Source organism: Anopheles ziemanni, chromosome 3, assembly GCF_943734765.1.
Source record: "Anopheles ziemanni chromosome 3, idAnoZiCoDA_A2_x.2, whole genome shotgun sequence".
Taxonomy (NCBI): domain Eukaryota; kingdom Metazoa; phylum Arthropoda; class Insecta; order Diptera; family Culicidae; genus Anopheles; species Anopheles ziemanni.
This window is the reverse complement of record NC_080706.1, coordinates 93,708,500-93,736,065: the sequence shown is the minus strand read 5'-3', so window position 1 is coordinate 93,736,065 and position 27,566 is coordinate 93,708,500. Positions and strand designations below refer to the sequence as shown.

At 44.9% G+C, this 27,566-nt stretch overlaps 1 protein-coding gene across 1 annotated transcript; it reads right to left on the bottom strand.

The window, feature by feature from the left end:
- Positions 1-6,235: 6,235 nt before the first annotated feature.
- Positions 6,236-10,768, bottom strand: LOC131286084 (alkaline phosphatase 4). The gene is made up of 3 exons (XM_058314950.1): positions 10,226-10,768; positions 6,890-8,026; positions 6,236-6,808 (listed from the first exon to the last, which is right to left on the bottom strand). Exons 1-3 carry the CDS (start codon positions 10,353-10,355, stop codon positions 6,354-6,356), a joined length of 1,722 nt encoding a protein of 573 aa, XP_058170933.1. The 5' UTR covers positions 10,356-10,768; the 3' UTR covers positions 6,236-6,353.
- Between the last annotated feature and the right edge of the window lie 16,798 nt (positions 10,769-27,566).

The following is a 27,566-nucleotide window of genomic DNA, read 5'->3' as shown; positions in this document are numbered from 1 at the left end:
TCCCCAAACTGGTAGGTGGTGTGTGTGTGTACGTTCGTCCTTCATTCCTCCTAGGAGCGGTCACAAAAAGGAGTAGCCCACTTTGCAGGCCGAAAAAGATGCCCCCTCTTCCGGTCTCGTTGGCTTTTCGAGTGGGTCGGACGTCTTTGCGGATAGCCATGAAACTTGAAGTGCTTAAGCAAATATGGCACCACCGTGCTACACATTTATCGATACGATCTTAACCATCTCGCCCAGGAAAACTATTTTCGGCACCGGTAGCACTAGGATGCTTGGGTAGTTTTTGGGGTTTTTGGATGGTGTTTGAGTTGTTGAGCAAAAACAGGGGGTATTTACGTAAGCGGGTGGGCAAGAACGCAGGACATCTCTTAACGAAATTGCAGTTCGGGGGTTGCGATTTGACGGCTTGTTGTTGCTCACTTTTCCCTCCAACCGGAGGTTAGTCTTTTCCCTCAAACGTTCCCCCTCTCGATCCTTAGTGTTTGAGGTTTATTTTTGATGGAATAGTATGCCAGGGATGCACGTCGAGTTTTCGGACGAAACGAGGGCATCTTTGAAAATTAGCAAACAACCTGTGTGTGTGTGTGGTTTATACGGTGGTACGTTTCAATTAAATAAAATGTTTCCCTTAACGGACAGCTGTTGTGGCGAAGTCGGGGACGGCTACAAACACTCGAACGAGAGCAATCCGGGGGGCCACTTTGATGTCGACGCTGAGATAAAACGTTAACAGATAGAAAATGTGTGCACACTTGTCCTCTGAAGAGGCGAGAATTTTGTTTGCGGTGCGCATTAGATGTGATTTTGCTAATAGATTTGAAAACCATCAAAGATGCCATTGGAAACCTTAGCCGGGTGGAAGGTGGAAGCCATTTCGAACGGGAGTGATTACTTTGAGAACTTTCTTTTTATTTGTTTTTTTCCGGTACAGTGGAGAAGCAAAGAATTTTCCAACGTTAATGATCGTTGAAATCAAAAGAAAGGATCAATTTTAATTAGTTTAAAAGCTTCGGGTTCGATACTTTGAACGCTCTGGTCACGTGAACCACCATGCGCCTCCTTCATGATGAAATTATTCATTGGCAATTGGAATTCATGAACCGAACGAAAAGGTAGCAAATCATCTAGTAAAATATAAACAGTCGACATTTTGTTTTGAGAAGGATTAAAGTGAACGTTTCCCACGGATTTAAGGTCCTCTAGGATAGGATGGTATGGAAAAATAAATATGATGCATTTGCTCTCTTGAGGCACGTCCTGCGTCAGCATGAATGATGCCTACGGACACCTCACTCACTATAGATCCTCTTTAGTGCAACGCACAGGAGTGAATCGTGGTGATGAAACAAATAAGAATGGAAAAAAACCGTGATGTTACGCCAGGATCCATCGTACGCCGTGTTCACCGCACCATGACCGCACACGCTTCGATTTGCCCGTGATGGATTCACGGATTTCCTATGCGGACTTTGCGCGTTGAGTGTGGGCTTGGGAAAAAAGCACACCTCTACACTCTACTACACTCATGCAGAAAGAATCAAATCCTTGATACTGGGGGTTGGCTTTTCGCACGCCACTCAACGCCGGGTTGAAAAGCACTCCCGGCGTGAACCAGCCTCCGACGTATGCCGGTTCGACCGCCACCGGAGCACCACCGGAAGTGGCGGCTAAAGTATACGTGTTGCATTATGTTGTTCGGTTTTTGTTTCGCTCGCAGTGTGTCCAGTCCGGGTTTTTCTGCACGCTCGTTCACCGCGTTGCACCTCGGACCGGATGCACTATTGAATCCGCGGTGTTGCCGGCTGGTGATTTTAATCTACATACTTTCAATCACATCCTCCTATGGTCGGGTTGTTGTGGGATTTATTTTTTTGTGCCTGTTTTCCACTATGCTGCATGATCTGAATCGAGTGGTGTGCAGCTTCCATGCCTGGCCATGTGAATGTTTCAACTAATCGAGCCTTTTCTATCAGTTGGCAGTGTGTTGTAGTTTCCATGTTGCCTGCTCCTGCTGCTCAAGTGTGTGCAACAATGAAAATAACTGCAACAACTGCAAGGCCGGGAATCGAAGCATAATGAGGTTCCTATTGTGTCGATTCCGAGTTGTTCTCAGGCATGAGCGAAAGTTTGAGTATTATTCTCGAACAAAAGATGAGGAAAGCAAACAATCACTTGCAGATGATAATATGTTCACTTGCACTTAACATCAAGTACATCATTTGCCTTCACATTGTCTATCGAAAGAGAACCATGTAGTACAAATGTTTTCCTTAATTACAAAAAGCTGTGTTACTTTGTGAAGGAAAATTATTTTTAACAGTATGGTTATAAAGATTTCTATGTAGAAATATATGCTCTAACACGTTGACTGCCAAGCGTTTTTAGCACACTTTTTTAGTACAATCTTTTTTAATAAAATTCTTTTATAATATTTATTAAATCAACGGTTTTTGAAGACTAAGCAAAAACTTAGCTTACCAAAGTATTGATATTAAATATTGCTACATTTTTTATGTTGCATTTTCATTTATTTATGGGTCAAAAAATTTTTCGAACTAATGACAGCTGGCTATAAAAAATGATAGCCGTAGAAGTCAACGTGTTAAGCAATAAAGGATTTGTTTAAAAGTTTGTGTAAAAACACAGTTGCATTGATAAGAATATTTTTCGTGCTATTTAAAATTAAAGTCACTCATCCCGTTTTGGTAATCTGTTGCAATTACTGCAAATGTAAGATTTTTCGCAATACTTATAGAATAGAGAGAATGTTGTTTCTACCATTTGACGGATCTATCTATAACTATCTGCACTCATAAATCTTATTATTGTAAGAAAATTTGATTCTTGCCTTCTAGGAGAGGAATTAATTTTGTTATAAATCACATCGGACTTTCAAGTGTTTTCCCCACACTCGCAGACATGTGTGGTAAAGCCGTTTTACAAATAAGACAAGATACAGACAGACCCTCGGAGGCTTACGCAGTACGTGACGAAATCTGGCCAAACAGGATTAAAATCACTGCAAACACATCCGGTACGTTCCGGTTGTCGGGCGGTTCCCTCAGGGCGTATGTCAGTGTTGTTTGTTGATTGAATCGGATCCAATCGATCTGATCCCGCCAAAGGAGGTCAGTGCACCAAAAAGGGCCAACGGGATTCTAGCGCTCGGGCAGAAAGCGATCCTGAAAATAAATGTCCCTTCGGGGAGCATGCAATCAATCGCCCTGGGGGAAACCCATTTTCCTTAGAAGTTTCATTGCAGATTGGATGTTTGCGGGTGGGAATAGAGAAAGAAGGAAACATTCAAAACACTATCACGAAGGTCCAATGCTCGGTAGTTTATGTCACGGTTCAAATACCCGGTGTAGATACGACTAAGCGAAACACATTGCCTTTAATGGACGCTAATCCCCGTGCGATAGTCAATCGAAAGGCCATTTTTCAAGGTGTTTAAAAATGAAAACCGTTCCAACAATTGCCAAAACCATCGGCAAACAACCGTTCGCTTCAGCCTATTAGCTAGGAAAATTACCTTTAGCCGAAAAAATGGCCAATGGTCGTTCGGGCGCAGCAATAAATGAAATCGAATTTTTCGTCCACCGGGACCTTGGGCCCGTTTTCCAATCACCATTTTGTTGAGTGCCCGGGAAAAGCGCTCGACGCTTCCGCACCCGATTGCGTACGGAATGTCTAGTGCCGGGAAAAAGCTAGCAAAAAACCATCACTAACACGCCATCAGATAAAAACGGGCCCATAGAAGCGCCCAGGTCCATTCGGCAGTAATCGAAACAACAGAATGACCATTGCCAAATCTGTGCCCATTTACAATCTGCATCTGCCGGTGGGAAAAGTGGGAACCGGCGGCGTCCCTGAAAAACACCGAAGCCGGCGAAATGGTTATGGCACCGGGATTGCATTGGCATTCGAAAGGGCCATGATAAATGCTCCCGAGTTGATTATCTTATCGGTGCGAAGGGTGTCTTCTCTTTTTTGTTTTGTTCGCCGGCGAGATTTTCCGATTTCTGCGTCTGGTTATATTGGAGCCATTTTCCATCCGTGCGTCCGAGAACATCTCATTCTCTTGCCGACGCCGAAGCTGGGCCGGCTTTCGGTTCCTTCGGTGGAAAGTTAATACAAATTGTAGAGAAATTAATTGCATCCAATCTGGGGATTAGGGCAAGCGTAAGCTTGTTGTTGTTGAAACTTACAGGAGACCGGTGATCGTTGCTCCGATTCGAAGATTGCTCGTCGAACTACGGAACATTGGAGGATCCACTTTTTCTACGGTTACGGACTGCCTTTCGATTTTCCCGTAATTTAGTAGCCCGCCGGTAGATAGTAGATAGTGTCTAAAGGGGGCTCTGGGGTTCGGTTTTCCCCGTCAATTATACGCCCTTCCGATTGCACCAAAGAACCGCTCGATGCTGATGATGCGGGAGATTGCTTGCGTGTGTGCGAGATGTCTGGATTCTAATAATTGCTAGGTCGGGTGATTTATAAACCTTCCAGATAGCTGCTTGCTTGGCATCGGACGGTGAGCCATCGCTTACAAGGTTGTTATTTTCCGATTCCGCCGGTTCACTGCACTCGTACCGAGATGGTGCTGACGATAGGGGAAAAAGATGGCGGTATAAATAAGGGCATGTGATGCAATCTAGCGAAATCTAGGACATTTTATTTAAAACATTTCTAAGGGGTTGTGCATTCTCGCTGTTTTAGTTTTATCATCCATCATGTTTCAATCTAACGTTGTTTAATTCAAATTTAGAGGTAACAGAAAATAGATAAACTTACCTGAAAGCTGTGTGAATAAAGTATATAGTATATTTAAACAATTAAAGGAAGTTTACTGTTGAAGATTTAGAAAGGTGTAGTAATGTAATTTATCTTGAAAATAAAGAAGAAGACTTCAATTCTATTGTAGAAAGTAAAACTCATGGATCGTGTAAGGTGTTATTGAATAAAACTTCTCTAGACAATAAGTATTTGGGCTTCCTATAAGATAATTTTTATACCAAATAATAAATGTTTCACATGACAAACATCTACGTAGTCCACTAAGATAATGGAAACAACGTGTTAACCTAGAAAATGATTTTGAATTAAGAAGCATTGGCAATGAAGGTGTGTCGCAGCGAATGGAGATTGCCTCATAATGTTTAACGTGCATTCTTAATGAGAAAAGAAACAAAAAACATAGGAGTGAGATATACTTTACATACACAACACCAGCCTGTATTGTGTGAGAACAAGAAAAAGTAGCACCTTGAGGAAAAATGGGGTTTGCTGCTTCGGTGTGCAGCAACAGCAGATGCTAAGAAGCAAGGTGCTACCGTGTGGCATCGCCACCATCATAATCACCATCACGAACATCATCACCGTTGGCGTGTTTTTTTGTTTTTGCTATTCTGCCCTCCCGGTGCAACGAGAACTCCGACGAAGGAGATCCTTTGCTGCATCGTCGTGTCATACATGCACCCTTCGTATGCGTGCATTCATTTCTCGCACCGCTCGGCACCTTATTTATGAAGAAAAGATGTGTGATAAATGGTGTTACAGTTTCTAAGAAACACTCTGTGCCCCAACGAACAGCGACGAGGCGATGGGGATGGCGGAGTGCGCCTCCTATTACACGAACGATTCCCCACGTGTCGTGTTAAGGGAAATAAATACTTGCCTTGGTGAATGGGATTTTTGTTAGCACTTTCACCGTCACCCTCTCACACACGGGGACAAGGGAAGGGTTGCGCAAAAGGTGAAACGCATCAGCCGGGTTGGTAAACAATATGCTGCGTATAGCATAGTGACACACATGGTTGTTGTTTCAGAGGGGTTGGGGCTAATAGGATGAAACCCAAGGATAAAATGCGTTCCATCAAGGGATGTCAGAAAGCATGAAATAAGAACCTCATTCTCGCTTGTACCTCCGACAAAGGGGAGGATAAGCTTCCTTAAAGAGCAATACAACTTTAACTTGCTCTGTTTTAGACGGTTGCTGTATTTGGTTCATGGTTTTCTGTTGCGCAACCTGTCGTTCATTTTTTATATCAATTAAATTTATTTAACATAGCAATTAGATGTTTTTGAAAATACTTTTGAATGGTTTAATAGTGACAATTTAAGATATATCTCTACTTTCATCAAAGAAAACAGAATGATATTAAACTTTGGCACAGAATCTAGATATTCCTTTGGATAAAAACACATCAACTGGTTTGTTGGTTTGAAAATAGAATTGTACACTTTAATTTCTCTCGGCTTTCACTTAGCACTCAATACCGGTATTTCTTATTTGACAAATACAACTGTAGCGGTTACAGTACTTAACAGGATAGAATACACGTAGTAACTTTTTAGAACAACTTCCGCACGGTAGCTACGAGCGTGGCGGTGACTAGCGCAATACTGGACACGGTGTGGCTCCGGGCGGCGCCCGAGGCTTTCAGCCCATTGCGCCGGAAGTCGTCGTCGCACGCCAAGTTAAGCTTCTTGCTCGGACCCGTACAGGTGGCGTAGCTCATCACGTGCGCGATGTAGCTCTGCTCGAACGTACCACGTACGAGGTTCGACCCCGGACCGGCCGCAAACACGGCCACATCCTCACCGCCGTGCGTCTCATCGCCCAAAGGAAACGCGGACAGGTGCCGGTATTTGATGTCGGTCCTGTTAAGCTGGTCCACTTTCACCCAGGTAGCCCAGTCGGCGGTACTCTCGAGCATCGTGTCGTTCCAGCGGTGCTGCAGGAATCCGGGCCCATTAGCGTACGTTATCGTTTCGTACGGCGTTGCATTGGGACGATTGCCAAAACCTGCCGTGGGTGAGAAGAAGGGAGGGGGAAGTTAGGAAAAAGCGGGCTCGAAGGTGAGTTCCTAGCGGATGTGTGACGCACCTAGAATGTCATTCCCCCGGTCCGGGTAGCCGTTGAAGGTCATCGCGTGCGAATGGTCCGCCGTCACGATGATGAGCGTTTCGTCGAGATCCACCATCTTGAGCGCCGTCTCGACGGCCTTATCGAGCTCGACCACCTCAGCCAGCGCCAGATGGGCATGGTTCTGGTGGTGCGCGTGATCAATTCGGCCTCCTTCGACCATCAGCGCGAACCCATTGGCTCCGCGACGCTGCAGTACCTTGATAGCTGCCTCAGTCATCTCGCTCAGCGAAGGTTCTCCGTCGTCACTCCGATCGCGAACCGTATCGTAGCTCATATGGTCGTCGGCGAACAGTCCTAGCAGGTGTTCAACGCTATCCAAATCTATCGCCCGTAGGTCCGATGTCTTCCAGGCGTAGGCCGCGTTCGTGCCGTTCCACCGTTGTAGCCATTCGTCGATCAGATTGCGTCCGTCCGTTCGAGTGCATGTCTTCTCCATCGCACCCTGGAATCGGTACTCCGTCTTGAGGTGTGTCGGGACCGACGCACCAAAGCAATTTCTACCGCCTCCAAGGATCACGTTGAAGTCCTTTCCCGGTGCGTCCTCGATCAGCTGACGCGCAATATCTTTGACGCGGGTTTTCATCAGTGCAGGAACCTTTGCGTCGCACTCATAGTTCCGGTTGATGGTGTGTGCGTAGCAGGCGGCCGGGGTAGCATGTGTAATACGTGTCGTCGTCACTATACCCGTTCGCTTGCCTTCCTGCTGAGCCCACTCGATGAACGATGATACCTTCGCCGCCTCCAGATTCGACTCGTTGATGGTATAGTCCACTCCCAGAACGCCGTACTTCGTTTTCACACCGGAAAACATGGCCGTAGCTGTACCGGCCGAGTCCGGTACCTGCCGGTCGGTGTTGTACGTCTTCGACATTCCCGTGTTGGGGAACATGTCGAAGCTGAGCTGCTCCTCTTCGCCCGAACGCCCCGCTCGCTGTCCTTTAAAGATGCGTCCGGTCGAGAGGGAAGCGATACCCATGCCGTCCCCGACGAAGATAATCACGTTTTTGGCCACGGACGGAATCATTCGGCGGTTTTCGTCGTACGTCAATACTTGCTTGATGTAGGACTCGGCATATTTATTCCAATAACGAGCATCTAGCGAAAGAGGGAGAACATTATCAGTGGATTAATAAAAACTCTACCAGAAGAAAAGAAAACTGGTACATTGGTTAAATATAGAAGAATTTGAATACATAAAAATAAGAATTCATTAGCTTTTCGAATGGTAGAAACAGAGAAATTTGATAAACAAAAGGAAAAGACTAGAGAACAAAACACACACCCCCAAGAAAGGTGCAAAGAAAATTCCTGCATTTTCAATATAGCTGCTCATTAACATAAAAACTGGCCAGTTGGACACACCGACACGATGCTAGATAGCGAACGCGGGCAAACACCGGTGTCCGATTATGTTGCACAACATCAACAAGTATTCGTTCGTATTTTTTTTCTGCCCTCCCAAAACCGGTTTGCCAGCATCCGAGGAGTACTGGACAAAATGCTCGGCCGATGGCTTCTAAAAATAGCGCCAGTGTTATTGCGGAACACGTGCAGAATCGACCCCCATCGCCGTATGTTGTGTTGACAACCGCCGCGATGGGAGGAAACGACATGATGCTGAAGGAAAAAAAAATAAATCGAACACTATACTCCGGTATGCTCGTAGCAAAAGCAAATGCACAAATTATGCAATCACCCAGTTTGTTGCCTGCAGATGGCTGAAGCGTACATTCCAACCGAGTCTGCAAGGGGGGGAAAACTTGCCCCGATGGGGAAATTCTTTTGGGGATATTTATCGACAAGTAAGCAAAAACGCCACAAAATCATGTAAAACGTTCAATTATGATCCGGTTGATCACGTTTTCTTCGCCGCTTGTACCAGGTGATCGTAGCCTATTTTTCACAAACCCCTAATGTCACCGGTTGCCACGCAACTTTGGCCACCGACTGGTGGACAGTAGCTCCCCGGGGAAGCCGATGTGGGGAGAAAAATAATTACAGCTTGCTTTGCATTCGTTCGATTTGATGTATGCCTTCACTGGCGATCCCCAGGCACAGTAGGCGCTATTGTGTCCATACTGGTGACGAATCCATTTCCTCTTGGTGATAACGATTTCAGCCTCAGCAACGGTTACGACAGGAAAGTAATAAACAAGCGAATGTTAGCTTTTAGGAAATGAATATTCATGAGTTTATTCTATTTTAAACTTTATTGCATCGACAAGTTCTTTATCTAATGTAGTAATAAGTCTTAATGATACAAAAACAAACACGTTGTGTCAATAATTAATAACCACCGAAAAACTTCTGCTATAAATGTACTCCATGGTTGTAATCCATACACTTGCCACCAAAGTGAGTGGCATAAGAATTCAAACTGCTTTAGGTGTGGCAAAAAAGTAAAACAAGGTGTACGTAAGGAGACTTCGAAAGTGACCGTGAAATCAACAACCGCACGGTGGTGGCATTGAAACACAATTGTCCGATCGCAAATTCAGTTGCAGAGAAGCTGGTCTGGTAGCTTACGGGCATGGCCCGATTTTGGATCAAGGATCTATTTTTTTTTTCGTTCTATCAATAATATTTAAGCAAGTCGAAAAGGTTGCCTACGTTGAAAAGCGATAAAAACAAACATTTGCAAAACGAAAAAAGTTTGATCATATTAGCATGAAGTCAATAACCGAAATAATTTCCTTTAACCGTCATCTGACTAGTACTTAAACACACCAAAAAAGTGTTTCCCATTCAAAAAGCCATAAATATAGAGTACATTCAAATGAAGCAAACAACCATGCTTTTTTTATCAGTTGTAGACAACAAATGTTACATTGTGCGGTTTTATTTAGAACATTGTTATGATTTGGAATGCTCTCAGGCTGGATCGGAACAACTGTGTCAACAGTACACTTATAGCGGTGCAAAATGTAATGAATTTACAGAAAAAACCTTGTCGTACACATACATTGAGAAAAAATGAACGACCTCGGATGTTTTTCTGGAAAAAATAATAAACACTTGGATAACAGATTTTTGTTTTGCATCCACATTACATTGTTATGATTGTTGTTTGAAAAATGGTTTTGAGTAATAAACCAGGTTTTATTTTATTTTCAAAAAACAAGTTGTGCATACGATTATCCCCACTCTTAAATGAAACCAAAAAATGAATAACATCAGGTTGGCCGACCCCTGGAGTATCGAAAGCAGATACAGATGAAACGCATCAACAAACCTGGGAGTTTGTATTCGTTCGTAGTCGTTGTTCTACTTTTTTTTGCAAACATCACTACATACCATCTAGATTAGGCGACTTGTAGACGGACGCTGCCCGTACGCGATCAATATCACAGATTAGGACGAACAATAGGCCACTTAGTAGCAATAACAGACACCGGCTCGGTGCAACGAACACTCGGAACGCCATGTTGGTAAATAGTTGTGCGACGAATTTGCAGGACACACGACGGGGCAGAATAATTGGTTTGTGAGCTGGAATTCTCAAACGATACTTAGAAACACTTTCACTAAGGACATTCACACGAGCACGCTGTGCAACACATTCGAATTTGCGATCGACACTAACGACACTAACAGGCCATACTTTTAAGGAGTCTTTTTCGGAGGACGGGTTCGCGATCGCGATGCTTTTTTAACCGATAGAACCGGTTGTGGTTGAGGTAGGAACTTTGGGTTTTTGCTTCGTTGTTGTCCCAGCACTTGGGACCGAAATTCGAACACACTGCGCCCGGAGCTGCCGATGGCCGAGACACTTTCACTGCTACTGATCGCGGAGCGCCGGAGCGATCGCCGAATGCCGTCTGCTGACCTTCACCGGCCCGATCGTGCTTAAATACTGAAAACACTGCACCGAACGCCAACCCGCTTTGGCCCGATTCTCGTTCCAGCCAGAGTATGGAGCTTGTTGGTGGTGGTGGAGGTGGTAGTAGTACCCCATGGGGGAACGACCACGTGGAGAGGGGCGAAAACGATCTAGTAGTTAGGTAAGGTGCGGGCAGACTGATAGTGGCACCGCAGGGAAGGGGTGAGAGAAAGAAGGTTATTGATGGAGGCGCGGATAGAGCAAACAGGCGAGATAACACGGTGGAGGAACAACGTGTGCGTGTGTGTGTGTGTGTGTGTGTGTGTGTGTGTGTGTGTGTGTATGTGTGTGTGTTTGTTCATATTGTGCGATGTTGTGTAGGGCAATATAAGCAATAGCAATCGACTTGACAATCGGCCCGATGACGGCCGTGACGAAGTTTTCGCTCGCTTTTGGAGGTTGATGGCGCTTTGATGATTTGCCTTCCCGCACCACGCTCACGTGCGGCTCACGCTGTTCCATTATCCCACCTCTACTCGCCTTAGTGTACCTTAAATGTCAAACAATACGCCAATCAAAACATGGCCGATCGCTTAGGGCCTGCGTTCTATCGCATCGGAGGTACGAATTTCACGACATCATTCCGAATGATAACAGACGCGATCACGCATAAATCGGACCAAGAGCAATGTGTAGAGGATCCATCAAAGAGAGCTTTATCTTGAACATGATCGTCGATTTTCTTATAGTAAACCGGCGGTAAATCACCATCTGGTTAAGATATTTCGTTATGGAAGTGACTTATCATTTGACTTTGGTTCCGAATTCCAATTGACATTTACAAACAGTTTATATTTTTAACTGCAGAGTACCATTCCACCCTCAGAGTGTAAGGTGCCGGCCAATAAAAGAATGACGACATTAACGAATTCAATTTTTGCATAGCCATCATGTCTCCGACTATGGCAGCGTGGCAATAAGTTGTTTCCATTTTCGGTCACATGTATTCACTCTAGCAAACCACGCACCGTTATAACCTATCATTTCGTTGAAGGAGCTACCGAAACAATTCTCGATCGTCCGTCGATCGACACATGATCGAACCGGTACCATTCAGCTTATGTAGGTGATAAGCAGAAAGGCTAAACAAGCATCGAGCCTTTCCCGCCAAACAACTGCGGTCGGAACCGGTTCACGTTGCACTGATCCGATCCGCGGGACCGAGTCGCGCCTTCGGCCCGTGCGCGGTGCGTGCACCAGGCATCCTCCCTCCCTCGGTTCGATTGTTTCTGGCCCTTACCACAAACACACCACTGTGCGTTACCAGCCGTGACGTCACTGGTGAGGGTAAACAGAGCGAGCACGTGATCGTTGAACTCCGCACCATATAAACCGAACGTTACTCTGATCGTGCACGTGGTCCAAAAATAGACGTGGTGGCTTTCGCGGGGTGGGAATAGTAACCCCCGCCCGTCGTGCAAGTGGGCGGACATGGTAGACCCTGATAATGACCATGCACGCCCGAGACCTGCGACCAATTGTGTGAGGTTATGCTGTTATGTTGTTTGATTTTTCGCTTTCATTCGTACCTTGTAACGCTTCGAGGGGAATGATTACATTTTCTGTTTTTTTTCTCTCTAATGCAAAACTTATACATTTTCGCTTCACCTCCAGCGGCAGAACAGGTGAATAGAGGGTGTGATTAGGGGGGTTGAAAATGAAATGTAAGTTCGTGTTTGGGCAGTGTTTTGTCCGGAAGGTAGGGCAGAGAACGTGATTAGAATGTGTGAAACGTGATAAGTTGCTTTCGGAAAGGGGATGCACATGTCAAGGGGGGATGTACAAGCAAAACAAATAAAATTGCTATTTTTATTTTATCGTGTTTATACCAAGGTGACAATGAAGAGTAGTTTGTTTGTAATAGTTTTGCATTCTATCATGTGGTTAAATGATTTTTACTCAGACCTGACATTTAGTTTTGTGGGAAGTACTTTATAATTGTTGTTCAAGCCTTTATGGCCTGAATATTTGAATAAGATCAGAAAATCAATTGGCACTAGCCACTATTCTTTCATACCATAGACTCATTGATGTGTGTTGTGTTTGATAATCTTATTTCAAATCCCAACTCGCTAATGAAATATGGAAGTCTTTCCACGATTTAAACATGGGTTTATCAGCTCGTACAAAGTATCACAACTTCACGACTGCTGTTTAATACCTTCCCTCGTATAACCGTCGTAAAACATGATGCGACTTTGATGTCTGAGTTCTCACCAACCGAAACTCTGGTAAACTCTATTATCCAGCAGGCAAATTGAGCAATCAACTCACCTGCCGATAAAGACCACAAAACGAGCGTGTATTTACTCTCCTGTACGAGCCCATGGATTCCCAATAAATCCCCGAACCGATCGCCAGTGCGAATGTTTCCCCCCGGTATCGTTGCTAATTGCAGGAAAATTATCCAGCTAACGCCGGAGGTTATCGAATCGCCCGCGTTTCGATGGCCCAGGTTTGTGCAGTCAGCCCATTTTTGTAGCCTGGCGGATTCGCGGGCTGACTTTGCTGCATTTAAAAACCGCCGACTGAACGCCGCAAATTTGTCACGCGATTAGCACGCGAGTGTGGTTCCTGTTACCGGGAACGAAATGAGCGGGTTAATGTTGGCTCCAGGTACGCCCCGACGCGGAGGAGGCACGAGAGGTCTTTTTAAGCCACCGTTACCGGCGCCATATTGCTAAGAGCTGCGAGCATCGAGCAGCCTTTGGTAAAGCCTGTTCAGGAACGGTTTTGTCAGTAGTAGAATGGCTGTGAAGGATTTTGCACTCTAGCGCACTTCACGTGAGAGGATTTGTTTACGCAAGTAGGGTTCGGTGTTCGGTGAAATGGCGCTTCCCAAACCCGCGACATTGACAACTTCAACCGCCTGAAATAGGCGGCGCTTGTTTTCCGGGCGCCTGGTTTGACGCAACCTGGTGAGGATCGAGGAACCACGGGGAGCTAGGAGAGCTGCATCATGCTGATAACGAGCTGGTAAAGCTCTGTGGATGCGTCCGCGATCGCTATGACGTTTGCTCAATTGGCTGTCAATTGCAGCAAGCGGCGCTTTCGATTGAGGCTGTCAGAATATATGATACCCGACCCGACAGACAAGCGACGTACTGTGTGTTGGTCATGCTGGACGCGACGTGATCGGAACAGGTGACGCACTGATGCCCGTAACCAGTGAATAGCCTGTGAAATGAATCGTCATTGATGCGGAGTCGAGCTGGCCATTTGTCCGACGTGTTGATAAGTTTCTACAATTTGTTTTGAGTCGTGAAAGTAAACTAAAAACAAGAGTGTTAGTGAGACAGAATTATGCAGCTTTAAAAACAATTTATAAAAATGTGACGTTGTAAGGTTTATTTGACATAAGAATCAGCACAAAAATAAGATCTAAAAGATTTTAAAAACATCAACAAATCATCAGACCATCATACGTAAATTTTATTTCACACCATGAGTATACTAAAAACTTGTCGATTTGTTCTCCCTCCATCCACCGAAAGCGTTCCTCCGACGTTTCTCGCAGACAACCTGCAAACATCATCCAGCAACGACCGCACCGGGCAGGCAGATTTTTATTTCATTACGACCGGCTGTTTAGCGCTCTGTTGACACAATCGTGATTAGTCCAGCCATTAGTAGTAAGCTGAGATGAGTAGAGATTGTTCTTCGTAGGCGTCCGCAGGCCATCCGTTTGACTCCGCAATTGATTGAAGGTCCGCTGGAATTTACTGCACGTGAGTGAAACGTGGGAAGTTTCGTCTCCGCGGGGTGGATTTGTATGTTACACAAAGTACCATGGCCAAGTACCGTGCGGAACCGGGCTGTTTCACGTGCACGCACGGTCAATTATCACCGGCTCGTGATGCGAAGGTGGAAATCGCGCGCCAGACCAGACACAGAGAGCCGTACCGGTTAGCGGGTATCAGCAAAGTATCACCTCTGAATCCATCTGTTTGCTTCCGACGTTTGATGGGGCGGGAATTTATTGGAGCGTGAGTTATTATTCCTGTCACACAATATAGGGCACATTTATTGTTAGTAGACGGTTGCTAATTGTACAATTTTGCTGTTTGGTTTTGTCATAATTTATCCATGAACGCTACGCCTTTCTAAGGAGCCCGGTTCAACGAACAGTTGAGAGGGAGGGTAGTTCAAGATCACAGTTTGTAAGCAAGGGTCCAGCTGTCTATTTTGTGCTGCTATTCTACGGTATGAGGTTGTAAAAGTGATAAGTAATTGTCATTGCACGAGTAACGTTTTCATTACCAGGGTTTGGAATACATTGAAGCAATCTCGGGGGGATTGGTTACTTTTTCGCACATTCTAATGTTTGTCTTTTCAATTCGAAGTGAGAAAGTAAACTTTCTGTACCCGATACATTCTGTTCGATTGGTTGTAAAAACACATGAGTTATTTTTGTAGGGATGATTTTCTTTTCGTTTACCGTTTATACGAGTTTGAAGCTAATTTTATTTCAATTTATTATACTTTATTGTTCCATTTGTTCTTCTCTATATTTTAATATGCTTTTATCTCCTTTTAGTTTCTCTTTCCTTAAATTCGTTCACATATCATTTGTTGAATTTACATTTAAAGTTCTTAAATGATGTAAACATTTATTAAATTGGTTTATTTTACTCACAATGTCACTTCAGTTTATTTCCTCTCCTTCGTCGCCACTCAACGATCATTCTTCCAATTTCCTTCGATCAGTGTTTGCAAATAAATAAATACCAAACATCGTATCCGATCCATCTCAAGCGAACCCTGCCAGCCCTCCCTCCCCCCTGGCCCCCCAACAGCGGACATTTTATTACACCTCCTGCTCGGCGATGCTTGTTCGCTTCCGAAGCGTCTCGATAATTGATTTAGCACCGGCCACAAAATGGCGTACCGGAATGGTATGGTCGGTAGTAAACCGGCAGCATCTCTCTTGACGCCGAACGCCATAGTGACGGCGCCCGTAATAACATTGGCTTATGTGGTGGAGATACACACACACACACACACATGGAGTGTAAGGAAAAGCTTGTGAAGGATGTCCAAGAAGATACTACCGTTGAAGCGGTGCCTTTCCCAAGGATTTCCCGGTTTGCGCCCGCTTTGCCGAAGGACTCCCCGGGTAAGATTTATGAGCACCGATGGCTTGCGATGCCTGGGAAGTGAGGATATGTTTCCGTTTTAATTAGAAATCTCTTGCCACTGGGCAACCGCAGCCAACCGCGCCTTTGGAGGAATCGTCAGCGATGAGTAGAATATGTTTCGATACTAAAACACTCCCGCTCTCTACGGTTTCCTCCGTTGCTTTGTGGTGCAGTCGGTTATTTTCCGGCACGGAAAAACGATATACACCTTATGCCCCCCGGGGGTGGATGCGTATGTGTGCGCGCACGGGCGTTTATATCCGGGCCGGGATTTAGATGCCTCGTTCGTTACGCCAGTTTTGTCGCTACGTAGCCCGTGACTATTCTCATCAGCAGCGCCGCCATTGTCGTGAAAGTTGTTGATTTAATTAAATTCCTTCATTATATCGATGAGCAATTTCATAAACCGCGTCCAGCCGCGTCTTGATCAGCTTTTTGCGCCAGCAATCCCTGGGCTTTTTTGCAGCCAATATGTTTGCGGATAGGATTGCGATGCAATAAACTTCCATCGACCCGCGGCGGAATTCGTTGTCCACTTTTTTTTTTGTTGTCTTCGCCACCAAATCATTTCCAGCGTAAAAACGCGTAACTTGGAAGTAATCAGGGACTAATCAATGCCGGCACCGAAACCATGGGCGAACCGATATTTTCCTTGAGTCCACGGCCAGCGTTGTCCTTTTTTTCTGTCGTCGGCTTCCACCGGGTCTTAGCTCGGCCATTTGTTGCTCCAATCCGACCGAAGCGCCGAGGTCCGGGCTGACCGAGTGACCACAAAACTCCCTCGACCGGAACCGAGGGTTAAAGGCCCGCCGGGAGCTGGGAGCTTTTCCGCCTACGCCTCATTAAACACTTTAATGCCTCCTGGGCTCAAGGCGCTCTGTAATTGAATTTTCACTGTGTTGTGCCCCCCTCCACTCTCCCCCCCCCTTTGCTCTTAGTATACCTTCATCCCACCCCGTAGCGCACAATTGAATATCTCGGGAGTGATTAATCAGTGTTGGGTTTGTCTGCTGCGGTACAGACCGACGTTGAGCCAGCATTTTCCCAGCAAACGGGGAAAAGCGGATGCGTCGGCAGGGTTCGATGATCCACTGGGAAAACGGTGGAGAGGGGGAGATCTAATAAATTTAGTCCGCATCGCATCGCAAGCATAACACACACACACACACTTTGGGACCCGGAAGCCTGGCCTGGGAACGGGTCGGTCCGGATTCTGACGCCCGCGTGTCTTCCGGGAATTGACCGCCATTCGGTTCGAGGCGAAGGGAAAATTGAGCGACGAAAGCGTAGACAGATTGATGTAGAGGGTTTGTGATTTTTTCATGGATTTTGCTAACGATTTCATTATACCATGAGAAGAGGTACAATAAAGAAATACTTGTTTGAATTATATCGTGTTTTAAATAAAACTCAATTTTAAAAAAATGTCACCGTTAGTCGAAACATTTAACTAATTTTTAAGTATTTACTCTAGAAAAAAACAATTAATAATAAGATAAATCAGATTTAACTATTTTCATTTAAACAAACGTCTAAAAGAGTTAATTCACAAATTTTACTAGTTCCAGAGCCAAATGAAGCACTAAATATTTACGTTGTACTACCGACTTGTCGTTCGATATTACGTAAACCCAACCCGGCGTGAAGTGATCGTATGATTTACCGTTGACGACAATTTCCTTCCCAGCATCCATATCGCTCGCGTTCATAAATTATCCTGTCAAACGGGAGAAACCGACGGGATGGTGCACCAGCGAGAACGTAGCGAGGCTAATCCGATTGCCAGCGATTTTGCCAGGATGATGACTTCTTGTTTCAGCCGTTGGGCCGTTGGGCCTGATGGAAGGAGAAACTATTTTCACGCTTCGGCTGTCCCCCCCCGCATCGGGAAAAGGAGCCAACGTGTGGAGCTTTCCCGGGAGACTTGTGCCGGGACGTCCTGTGTGTATTTATTCCTGGGGGAATCAGGTTGCGTACCCGTTTTCCGTACGAGTTCCAGCGATTGCACCCGTTAATGCTTCGCTGAGACCATAGAGAATGGCGTGCGTTGCCTCCGAAGGCTAATCGAATTCGTTGATGCGGATAATTTTTGCTTTCGAGGTAACGACGTATTCTCCTCGCTGCTGAGCAATGTTTCCTCCATGTGCAGTTCTAGTTCTACGGTGTATCGTGCCCCGCATGCATTTTGTGATTATTTTATTTTCTATACGACAGGCAGAAAACAAAAATCAAAGAACGTACAACCAACCTTCGGGCGATTTTCCTTCCACTGGATTAAAGCCTTCGCTCGGTGGAAGAAAATCTCTTTTTCCTCCTTGAACGTGATTCATCGCGAGGCTGGGTTCGCTTGCCAGCCCCTAGGATTTTCCTTGTGCCGGTGCCGGAGTTTCTTTATTGCCCTTGCGAGCGAATCGGCGGAACGGTCGGGCTAAGAAACATAAATCTTTTACAGAATCATAAATAACCGATAGGTGTGTATGTTCTTCCCGGCAGTTTCCCCGCCAGAATGTCGATCAAGGTCGGCATTCGCCCCGAGGTTGCGTGTATTGTGCTTGGATCATGCGAATATTATACAGGTACAGTGGGGGACGAAATTTAACTGCACTACTGTTTTTAGGCGAAAGTTTTGATGGAAGTTAACGACGATTTTAAAATATTTTAGTCATGTGTAGAATAAAGTAGAAATCAAATGGATAAACATTTTAAATCCTTTCCAAGGATATAAAAAATTAAAATATGAATTTCTTACTGTTACTTACTGTATCAGCCATCATTTCCTCGCCGAGAGCGCCTGTTAATGTGGTAATATTCGACCGACCGGTAGAAGTATTGAACGTCGGCTCCATCCACAGGACTACCGCCTCCCGAAAGGCGGTTCCCAGCCTGGCCTCCACCTTTTGCCGTGCCCTCCATTTGGCATCGTAGATTTACGGCCACCGGAAATCTATTCGGCGTTTCGCAGCGACCGGTCGATCATGTCCGGTGGTGGCCGCGACCGGCTCGAAGGGAAGTGTTCCGAAATGTGATGGATGATTTCAGTGGTTTTTGTTTTGGTTGTTACCGTCGATATTTCCAACTCCCCCATTTTCTTCGCATGGAGAGCGTGGAAACAGTTACGGAAAACGGGAGTTTCGACCCGAGGAGGGTCTCGCGCGAGGGAAATTTTTATTATGGACGATGGCGGCGAACTGGGAACCAGCTAGTCTATGAACTTTACTGCTAATTGGTTTTGTATGGTCTCTGGATTTCGTTGTGTGCGCGGGTCGATGGTGGGAAGGGGAATGACAGTGGGTAAAGGACCTTTATGTGCGCGTGTCGGTGTCCTGGAGACACCCGGGCCGCACAACGGGCCGCTCCGATTCCGCAGCGCGAATGGAAGAATCCCAATAAAAATGTGCAATCGATCGGAAAATTTGTTTCGCATTCGTCCATAAAAGTAACATACGATTGTTTATAGTTTATTGCAGCATCTGCAAACTGATATAAAGCATCTCGCTGACGGCCGCTCCTGGCGAGGACGTGTCTCCCTTCCTCCCTCTCACACATCCCCACCAACAATCCGTGTGGTAAAGGGAATCCGATAAGCCAGAAAAAGTGGACAGAGTGGAAAACCGAATGGGAAAAATATGTTTGATTGTTTAACCGGTACCAACGGTTTCGGTAGTTAGGCGGTGGTTAACGTATATATCTCCGGGATAAATGGGAAAACTTTTGCGACCGGCTATGGTGGGCGAGTTTCGATCATAATTTCGATCGACTGCCGATGAATTTTGCAACTGTTGAATAATCGAAAATATCGATATCACGATCAACATTGTATGTCCTTTGTTATTTTCAGTGTGAAGTAAATCAAGGTAGGATTAAAAAGTTGGTTTATTTATGAAACTGTTTCAATGGATACAACGAAAACAAAAATATTGATGCTAAACAACCTATCTTTTCCACTTCAATAATCCTTTTGTTTTACTCTCCCTCATCAACAAACTAACGCTTCTTTTCGGGAAAGTATTGTACGTTATAAAAGCATCATCAGCTCTCAAAGGGATTACATAAAAACAAAACATGTTCACCCTGCCAGACTAGTTCGAGAATGGATGGCCAAAAAGCTGTCCGATCGGTATTAGCATAAGCATCATTTAAGCTCGAGTCCATCTTCGTTGTTGCACTGCTTCGGACCATAAACTTCGGCTTAACGACACACCAGGACAATGTTCAAGCATTTCAATCAATTTGCACAATCATCGTTGAATATTCCTTCTGGCTGCAACAGAACGAAAGGGCAAGGGGTAGGAGAACGAAAAAGCGATGAAGACATACCAGGACAATGGCAATTCACATCACTTTTACCCGAACATTAGCACACGGAGCTTATCGATGCGTTTTCGGACTGCTCTAATCCTTAAATGAAGATGTTTAAATAATGGAGTGTATGTAGTTTTCCCCCTTTCACCCTCCCACCGTGAGTTTTCTTTGTTTTCCCATCCAACCTAGAGCAACCTTTATATGCTTTGCTACAATTTACTATTGTGCCCGTGCGGATTATGGGCGCCCCGAAGGAAACATGGTCCAGAGTGTGTGTGGTCAGCTACTGGGGCTACTTTTATGTCGATAATTTCTCCAAAGAGCTCTCGTTCGACCCCGGAGGTACGTGCCAGTGAATTCATTAGGGGTGTCTTATCATCAAGACGGTACCGTCTAAGCTCGAGAGCATGAAGGCAGCTTTAACCTCTAACTCGGAGGGGGCTTATGCAATCGAAATTCTATCGGACACTAAACCCCGTTCTCTTCGGGCTGCTTAAGTGCGGAGTAATGGTGCGAGCATTCGTCGGGTCTAAGCCTAATGGAATGAGAAAAAGTCTTCCATGCAACAAGCTACCGAACCGTTAGGTTTGGTGTGTGATTTGAAGCTCGATCACTTCGATGTAAAAGTCCAGAGCCTCATTTTTGCATAAAGAATAGAGTTGTGTAAATCTGATTCGGATTCATGAATCTGAATGATTCTCTGCCTTATAACGGATTCGTGAATCTTTCGTCGGGAGAATCCTGAAGACACATCAACTGATGAAAAGTCACCAGCCAAAAATGGGTTGAGGGACCTTTCTTTTTTGGTCACATTGTCTACGCCTATGAAAGAATCGTGGAGATTCATGACAGATCCATGCCAGATTCACGAAGATTCATTAAGGTTTCCAAAGATTCATTAAGCTTTAAAGATTCGAATCCTCAATGATTCATGATTCCATGTGAATGAATCTTAGGTCACTAATAAAGAAGGTTCGGGAAAACAAATGGTTCCCATCGTGCGATGTGATAATGTGACGATTACACTGCCGAACCATCATAACCAATTTTCATTCGTGTCCCGGGAACAAAAGAGCTTTACGAGGGCGCTTTGTTGAAAACATAAGCTCTTTTTCGGTAGGTAAAACGCGAAGGATTGTATGTGTTTTTTGTGTGTCACTAAAACCCTATGCACAAAAAGGGTTGTAGAAGATTGCGATGCGGAAACGTTCCGGAGGAAAAATAAAACAGGAAATAACAGATCGAAAGAATCCCATAGTAGAATTATAAACGACAATATATTCCCACCGTCTCCACTGATGCATGAAGGAGATTCCCCAATGTTGGAATGGTCCGGCGGTTTTGTTGTCTTGGACTTGGGCCGGTGTCGGACACTGCGATACGTCTTCCGGGCATTTGTTTAGGATGAACCAAACCGAGGAAAGATCCCAAGGTTTTATTGTCCGTCCGCTTCTCCGGACGATTGGGTGTCTATTTCGGTGTTTCGGTCACACTTCGCCAGGCCCTTTTTCGGATCCTCACACACTAATACCGGCGGCCCGGTGGTCAGTGTATGGAAATAAGTAAACGGGTGCCTTAGATTTGGGTGAAAATGGTCAGCAGCACCAATGTAATCCCTTTTTTCAATCGCTTCGTGTGAGGATTCCCGATTCTAAGACGGAGGTCCTTTCTTGTCTTCAGGGTGAATATTTGGAACGGTAAAGAAAAGATGTCCCTACTGCTGGAGGCCGCCGCTTTCCAATCTTCTTTTCGGTTTATTTACCCACCCCCCGGGGGGCGTGCCGATGCTGGGAAATGCGACTCGAGTCTACAGCTGGCGGGACCTTATTTTTCGGTTTTCTAAATCGTTTCTTGCTTCTAAATAAAAGCCGAATCAAACCCTCAAAGAAAAATAAACCCTGATCAGGATGCAGGACTGATGGTTGTGGTTATCCCAAACGAAGACTCAAATACATTATTCATGGCATGGTGCCATGCCATTTTCTATGCCTCGGCCAATAATCTCCCGTTGCGATGGAGACAAGGACGACGCAGGACCTCGGACTGGATGCATGTTTCGTTCGGTTATGTCAATTTTAATTTGTGGTCTATCTTCTCGAAACTCGGTTCCATCCCTGGGCCCGGACCGGAGGAAGCCCGATCAAATGGCCGATGGAACCAATTTTTGTCAGTCCGTGCTTCCGTGCTGTGATTTCTTCTACAGCCTCTGCGGTGGAAAGGCTTTTGGGCCCGAACCCGAACTCCGTACCCCTTCTCGCAGCGCTTCGGAAAGATTGACACATTGGCCACTTGAGGCCCCCCCACTCCCCTCAGGAGGGTGCCCCCTTTCCGCCGGAAGGGGATTTCGCAAAACGACATCCGTTCTATGCTAACATCGCATGTGCAATTGCACATCGCAAACGGCACCGCATGTCGTCCGATTGGTAGGATTTTTGTCACATCGATTGGCAAATGGGTTCGGATGGATGGAAAAGCAAATCCTGTTGCAGGTACTGGCTTTCTATTTTTCCCTTCTTTTTTTGTTCCCATTTCTACCGGTAGATCTCTGCTTTGGAACGTGTGGCTCGTCGGGTAAATATAATATGCACTGAACTCTCCTCGGTCTGTCGATCAACATGACGTTTGCAAATGTTCGATGATTATGGGCCTGATTTCTCAGTGGGATTTATGTGCACGATGTTCTTTACGGTTGGCCACCGAGTACGACCTGAGTTGAGTGTTTAAAACTGTGAGAATTTTGAATCAAGCTAATTTTAGCAAAGGATTACCGATTGCTTGATTTTGACCGACTTGGATGTAGTGGAATAAAATTCTAGCTCTACGACGAAATAAATACAATGGAGATATTTGTTCTTCTATGAAATGTTCTTTGATCATCTGCGGAGTATTCAAAAGTTAAATCTTCACATTCCATAATAAGTTAAGGCACCAAAATTAATATTTTCTAAACAAGTTGTACTAATATCCTGGATTTTTAAAAGAATTTTTCAGGTATGCCATGATTTCCTTAAGGCCATAAATCACTGCAAAATGCATTAGTTTGTGAGAGGTCTATGAGGCTAATACTAATACAATGCATTGGAAAATTAGTTTTTTGGCCATTCTGTTTGAAATATGCTTCAAAAATAAGTCACAGTCAAAATATATTCAGTCATTTCCAACTACTACCATCACTTTAGGCACACGATACCACAACTATAGGAACCATACCATCATTATAGGAGCAACTAAATCGGAAGAAATATACACTTTTTTCGTGTATTTTTAATGTTTTACGGTGAAAATAGATGTTTTACAGAAGAAAAGTCCTCTTTTGATCATAATTGGTACAAATATATAAAATATTGTGTTCTTAACACTTATAAATTACATCATATTGTTAGTTCCATTACTAAGTGCACCACTATTGGTACCTTTACCCTAGTTGTTCTGAAGAGTAGTTGGTATGTTCAGAATCACATAAAATTATGGTATTATTTACAGCTGGAATGAAATAAGAGGAAAAAAACAAGAAAATAATTTATTTAACAAAATAAAAATAAAGTAAAACATGAAAGCTGCCTCGTCAAGAAGTGGTAGCAACACGAAAGAAGTACCTTCGTCTGCCGGTGAAGTGTGTTGAAGAGGAGGAGGAGTTTGAAAATTCAAGAATCACACTTTTAATGGAAAAAAAAACGAAACGAGTGATAAACGGTTGAGGGCTAAGAAGATAGCGCCTATGATAAATCGGGAACACGCTCCACAAAACGACGGCGTGGCGCCATGCCAAGCGGTTAGTTACAGTGTTCGCCGGGAAACTAATTCATCTCGGAAGCAGTTCACTTAAAGTGTACCGGGAGGGGGTGCCAGAAGCGGATGCGAGGGTGATAATAATCTGGCACCGTCGTGGGGCTCCTCTAGCATCGGCCAGACACACGCGGTGGGAGATAATTTTTCAGGACCCCCACTTGTTCCGGTACAAATCACCATCTTTCGCTGGGGCTTTTCACCCTCGTCGGTGTCGTTGTGTGAATTTGATTTTGTGTGTATTTTGCTCTTTTTCGTTGGTCACCTTCGGCTCGGCTTAGAGAGTTGGAGAAAAACGCTGAAGGCATAATGGAGGAAAAACTTCTACCCGGTCCCGGGGTAAAATGTGAAGTATATTTCAAGCTTCACAGCATCCGTGTTTTCCTTCTTCGCCACAGAAGTCGTTCTCGGAGGGATTGTTTCTTTTTTTTTTCTTCCCTGCTCACCCGGGACTCTCCAGTAGGTTTTAATTTATGGTCACACCGGTTTCCATCTTTCCCACCCTCTCCCCACCTTCCCTCTTAAATACTCGTCCACTTGTGGGGCGAAAGAGAGCGACACCGACGCCGACAACGAAACCAACGGAACACAAATCCGTTGCTTTATACCTAACGACAGTGAGTAAAAATTATGAGATAATTTATTTTGCCGGATAAGGTGGTAAATTGTCGCTCGCACGGGCGGCGGTCGGCGTCCCGCCCTGGAAAAGTTCTGACTCACACGCGGTGCATCCACGACCGGCGGATGATGTTCGTTGTTGGGGGGAGGGGGTAGGAAAAAGTTTGTTTCGTCCGACGAAGATAAGTGTAGCATTAACCCTCGGCGTCGCCGTTGGGCTCAGCGGGTCCGTGGAAAGGAAAGTGAGAAAAATGGCCATTGGCACCGTGTGCCGCCCCAGGAGCACTTTCTCTTGTGTGTGTCCAGCTGCCCGTGCGGGGTTTTTCGGAAGGTTTTCCCAAAGGCTTCAAGACCAGTGTTGGCAGTAAATCGTGATTCGTAATGACTTGAAACTCTAGAATTCTTGATTCTAAAGGACTCGATTTGATTCGATTCAGACCAAGTTTCCACGCAAGGTTAGGTCTTCACAGATGAAATCGAGTAATTTAGCTGGTTTGCGCATATTTGTCGTAAAGGACATGAAAAGATTGATGTGTAAGTATGGTGTTGTTTAAATTTACTAAGAAGAAGATTGCATAAATTCTGATTTTCTGATGTAAATAATTCAATCAATGCAACAAATGATAGAAATAATATGATTTTGAGATTCAGATCTTACACTGGATTGTGTTTGGAAGGATACGAATCCTTGCAGAAATTTGATTCTATCATAGGCGTCTATCTTTGCGCCTTCGGCTTATGCACCACGCTTAGCAAGTAGCTTAAAATGCGCAGAAGTGGGTTGCATGCATTCGTGCGCATCGTCGGTACGCGCCTATAGGTATGGAGGGAGTTTTCACGTTGGTAACCGGTTCGATGACCTCTATCAGAACAGATCCCGGTGATTTTTGACCTTAAAGAACCGGTTTTAACCGGTTCAGATTTGATTTTTTTGACAAATATTTCGAAAGGGACATGTAAATTAAAATAAATGTTCTTAAGTTTCATCTAACTGACAACTATCTTTAACAACGGTTCGAGGTACGTTTGTTAGTGTATAACAAGTTTTACACAAGTTAGTGTAAAACAGATCAAGAATTCAGTACGTGTTGTTAGCATGAAGGTGAAAAAACCTCGTGTTCCCGCTTTTCAAGGCATTCCGACAGGATTAAGATCTAATCCTGCGTTCACACTTATCGTTTAGCCACAACCTATGGTTAAAAGAACACACCGACAACGGAAAGCAGCCGACAAGAAGTAACGTGAGAACACACCGAGAAACCGATCAGTTACGCATGATTTATGGTCGGCACACAAATCACGGAACCAAACATCACACCATTTTTGGGAGGTATGGTTTTTTTTCTCTCCGTTTTGAAATAGGTGCCAAACCCACAATTCTCCCATTCGCTAGCCTTGCAATGGTTTAAATGTTTCCCTTCCGCCGTGGGCTGTACCAATAATGAGGCGCCGGGAGGCTCAAGAGTTCCGGCAAACACATATCCACGAGCGGTGGAGTTAATCGCCGGTACAAGCGCAAGCCAAATTGAACGCATTAGCGGTAATTAATCTTAGACAGTTTTTTGTTCTTCCATTTTTTGTGAGTGTTGATCGCAGCAAGTCATTACACGATTATAAGATCGTATCGATATGAGTTTTTTTGCTTTAATTAATTCAATCGCAAGTTGACAAGAGATTTAAATTGATTTAAATAATTTAGGTCATTTCAATTAATCTGGGAAGCAAAGAATAAACGAAGAAAATCGTGTCGAGGGTAAACGAGTGAAGTTTTTATACCTTACACTACTTTTTGTAATGATAACCTTCACGGTCCCATGTGTGGGAAATAATTTATTTCATGCAAGGAATGTTTATCTTTCTCCCGGTCATTCATTTACGTATTTTAAAATCGTTTAATTCCAACGCGGTGAAATTGATGAGTGTTTTGATGAGCGATGCTCCAAAAGTGGGAAAAAGAAATGTCGCAACTCAAGTTCACTGTCAGTCGGCTGATGTGGGCTCGGATATGAGGATCGTAATCACCTTCCGATCCGCGAGCTGCTCCCATACGGAATCCCTAAAATGGCCACACACGGACTCATGAGTGTGCATTAATCCGCGCAATTGACGAATGGCCACGGTGGCCGTGGACTCCATTGCGTCGGAATGCTATGGACGAGGGCTTCTGGACGGCGTTGAGCCACACACCGATGCAACCGCACGGGGGCCACGAGCGCAATCAATTCCCAACCGATAATTGAGGGGCATGTGTTCGATTCCGATGGAACTGTATTAATCACTTTCCCTCCCTCGTTCGGCGCACGTGAACGCACAAAGGGTTTGGAGCAATAGAGCATACGGTGTGTGTGTGTGTAAAGGGTCCATTGTTAGGCCACCGGTGAACGTGGCCGTAAGAAGGAAAATCATTTTTCAAAACCCTCGATTAAAATTACCCTCGACTCGGAATCGAAGTCGTGCGAGCGGATGTGCATTAGATTGTACTCTATCGTTCCCTGTTTCACTATTATTTTGTCTTTTTCAGTTGCGGGTGGTATTAATCGGTCGGGTGGAAAATGTCAACCCGCGTAATGCTGCACCTGCGTTGTTCTTCACTACAAGGTCAGCAAAGTCTCATAAGTTCACGGGATATATTTTCGCGGACCAGCTGAGGAGCTTCCCAAGGAAACGACGCGAAGATTCACCCATTATTACCAAATGCCACTTCACTACGCTCCATGTATGCCTTGCGGGGGTTAGTCGCTTGTCGTTCAAACCCGAGCGTTGAAGTTCTTCGTTGGCGCTTTGACCTGCGCGGCTCGAAATAACACTCCGCTCGATCGTGGAGAGGATGTTGTTTGTTTTCAAAAATAGAAAAGAAAAAGAGGTGGCAGTAAAAACCCATCGGTCATCCCTCCCACGGTAGGAGTTATCG

Bases quoted from the DNA above. Each gene is read 5' to 3' on its own strand.
- LOC131286084 (XM_058314950.1), bottom strand. From the start codon at position 10,355: ATGGCGTTCCGAGTGTTCGTTGCACCGAGCCGGTGTCTGTTATTGCTA. The intron at 8,027-10,225 runs GTATGTAGTGAT...CTCTTTCGCTAG, and splicing joins CAAGTCGCCTAATCTAGATG to ATGCTCGTTATTGGAATAAA. The intron at 6,809-6,889 runs GTGCGTCACACA...CACCCACGGCAG, and splicing joins CCGGGGGAATGACATTCTAG to GTTTTGGCAATCGTCCCAAT.